The sequence below is a fragment of the Penaeus vannamei genome, unplaced genomic scaffold (genome assembly GCF_042767895.1).
Source record: "Penaeus vannamei isolate JL-2024 unplaced genomic scaffold, ASM4276789v1 unanchor666, whole genome shotgun sequence".
Taxonomy (NCBI): domain Eukaryota; kingdom Metazoa; phylum Arthropoda; class Malacostraca; order Decapoda; family Penaeidae; genus Penaeus; species Penaeus vannamei.
In genome coordinates, this window is record NW_027213670.1 from 50,001 (window position 1) to 52,500 (window position 2,500).

At 45.0% G+C, this 2,500-nt stretch overlaps 1 protein-coding gene across 1 annotated transcript in view; it reads right to left on the minus strand.

Moving 5' to 3' along the window:
* Positions 1-2,500, minus strand: part of LOC113829522 (uncharacterized) — a 7,235-nt gene that overhangs the window by 4,202 nt on the left and 533 nt on the right. Inside the window, 3 exon segments of the mRNA XM_070119779.1 lie at positions 21-1,543; positions 1,641-2,371; positions 2,496-2,500. The exon segment at positions 2,496-2,500 is cut by the window's right edge and continues 321 nt beyond it. Of these exon segments, the coding sequence (XP_069975880.1) occupies positions 21-1,543; positions 1,641-2,371; positions 2,496-2,500 (2,259 nt within the window).

The window sequence follows — 2,500 nt, forward strand, 5'->3', positions numbered from 1 at the left end:
CCAATACTGGGTTGGCAGGCCACGAGACTTCAAAGCAGCTGTAATGGTTCTCCATATACTCCCATTGAACCGTTCATCCTGACCATTACCCTGAGGGTTATACGCAGTGGTCCGACTACAGCCAATACCTTTGCTGACCAGGAAGTCTTGTACTTCTTTACCCATGAATGATGATCCTCTATCCGAGTGCACGTATGCTGGCATACCAAAAATAGAAAAGAGTTGAGAGAGGCAATTAATAACTGTTGCGGCAGTCATATTGGGACATGGAAATACAAATGGAAATCTTGAATATTCGTCAACGATATTGAGGAAATACTTATTATCTGTGCTAGGAAGGGGTCCTTTAAAGTCTATGTTGAGGCGTTCAAATGGCTGTGTAGCTTTTATGAGATGGGCCCTCTCGGGCTGGTGAACGTTTGGTCTGCATTCAGCACATACTTTACATGAACTGACAGTTCGTCGGACGTCTTCCACAGAGTAAGGCAGATTCCTAGATTTGATGAAATGAAGCAACCGTGTGACGCCGGGATGACACAAGGCATCATGAATGGCTGACAGGGACCGCTGGTCGTGGCACATCATGCCGCAGCAAGATCTGGAGAACATGTCAGGAGTAATATTTTCTCTGCCTGGTCTGTAAATTATGTCAAAGTCATAACAAGATAACTCCATTCTCCACCTTAGGATCTTATCATTCTTTACTTTTATCTGTTGTTTGTCAAACATGAATCTTACAGAACGTTGGTCAGTTTTGATTGTGAAATGTCTTCTAGTCAAGTAGTGTCTCCAATGGCGGACACTTTCAATAATAGCTTGAGCCTCTTTTTCAGCAGCAGCATGACGTCTCTCGGGTCCCTGAAGAGTTCGCGAGAAAAAGGCAACCGGACGTCCAGCCTGAGTAAGGACGGCAGCAATAGCAGTATCCGAGGCGTCAGTTTCCACTACAAAAGGCAGTGACTCATCGATTGCCTTAACCACAGATGACTCTATGTCCTTCTTCAGTTGTTGGAATGCCTTTTCTGCCGCTTCAGTCACTGGGAAGCTAGTGGTGTTACTCAGGGGACGAATTTTGTCCGAGAAATCATATATCCAATGCGAATAGTAAGCAAAAAGCCCAAGAGTACGACGGAGTGATTTCATATCCGTCGGCAAAGGTAGGTCACGAAGAGGTCGTAGTCGCTCAGGATCGGGACGAATTAAACCTTCTTCGACCACATAGCCTAGAATGCTGAGACTTCGGGTTGAAAAGGTGCACTTATCTTCATTGTAGGTCATGTTTCTCCTCGCAGCAGCTTCAAGGAACTTGTTGAGATTGCCATCATGTTCTTGTTGCGTCCTTCCACAGATGGTGACATTATCTAAATAGGCGTAGGTACCAACAAGTCCTTCCTCCTTGATCAGCGAATCCATAATTCTTTGGGAACAAGCAACTCCATTAGTGACACCGAATGGGATTCTTGCAAACTGGTAAAGTTTACCTCCTGCTTCAAAAGCCGTATACAACTTGTCTGTATCTTTGATGGCCACTTGATGATAAGCACTGCGCAGATCAATGGTACTAAAAACTCTATACTGTGCTATCTTATTCACTGTTTCATCAATACGAGGAAGGGGGGTAACTATCAAGGAGTGTAAACTTATTGATGGTTTCAGAATAGTCTATGGCCAGCCGCATCTTGCGGGACTCGCCTTTCACGACAACCACTTGAGCACGCCACGGAGAGTTGCTTGGTTCGATGATTCCTTCCTTCAATAGCCTTTGTACTTCTTTTTCTATAAATTCGCGGTCTTCAGTGGAGTAGCGCCGGGATTTGGCTGCAACAGGATGGCAATCAGCTGTAAGATTGGCAAACAACTCTGGAGGATCAATCTTTAGCACACCGAGTCCACAAATAACGAGCGGGGGCAAATCACCACCGTATTTCAACTGAACACTTTCATGGAGTTTCTGAAAGTCTTGGCCAAGAATTACGTCAGAACATAACTTCGGGAGTACACTTTCATAATCCCGGCCGTTCACTTTAATGTTAACCTTGCAAACTCCAGACGTGTGAGCAGAAAGAAAAGTGGAAGCCATGGTCACAGCACTTTTAGAGTGTTGTACATTTAATGAGTGGCGTTTAACTAGATCTGGATGAATGAAACTCTCTGAACTACCACTGTCAATGAGGCCATCAGCTTCGATTCCGTTGATCGAAACTCTCGCAACTGCCTTTGACAGGTTGCTAGGAGTAGCAGCACTAGTTATGGTAGCAAGCATAGCACTATTGTTAGGTGTCACAGAACCACTTACACTGGAGCTACGGCACACTTTCGAGAAATGACCCTTCTTCTGGCACTTATGACACACCGCATCACGAGCAGGGCACTTTGAACGTGGATGCCGTAGAAGACCACAAAAGAAACATTTTGCTTTCGTAGCACTTGTCGCGAGAACGGATTCGGATTCTAAATCACTAACATTAGTTGTATTTTCATGTGCTGCACTCAACAGGCG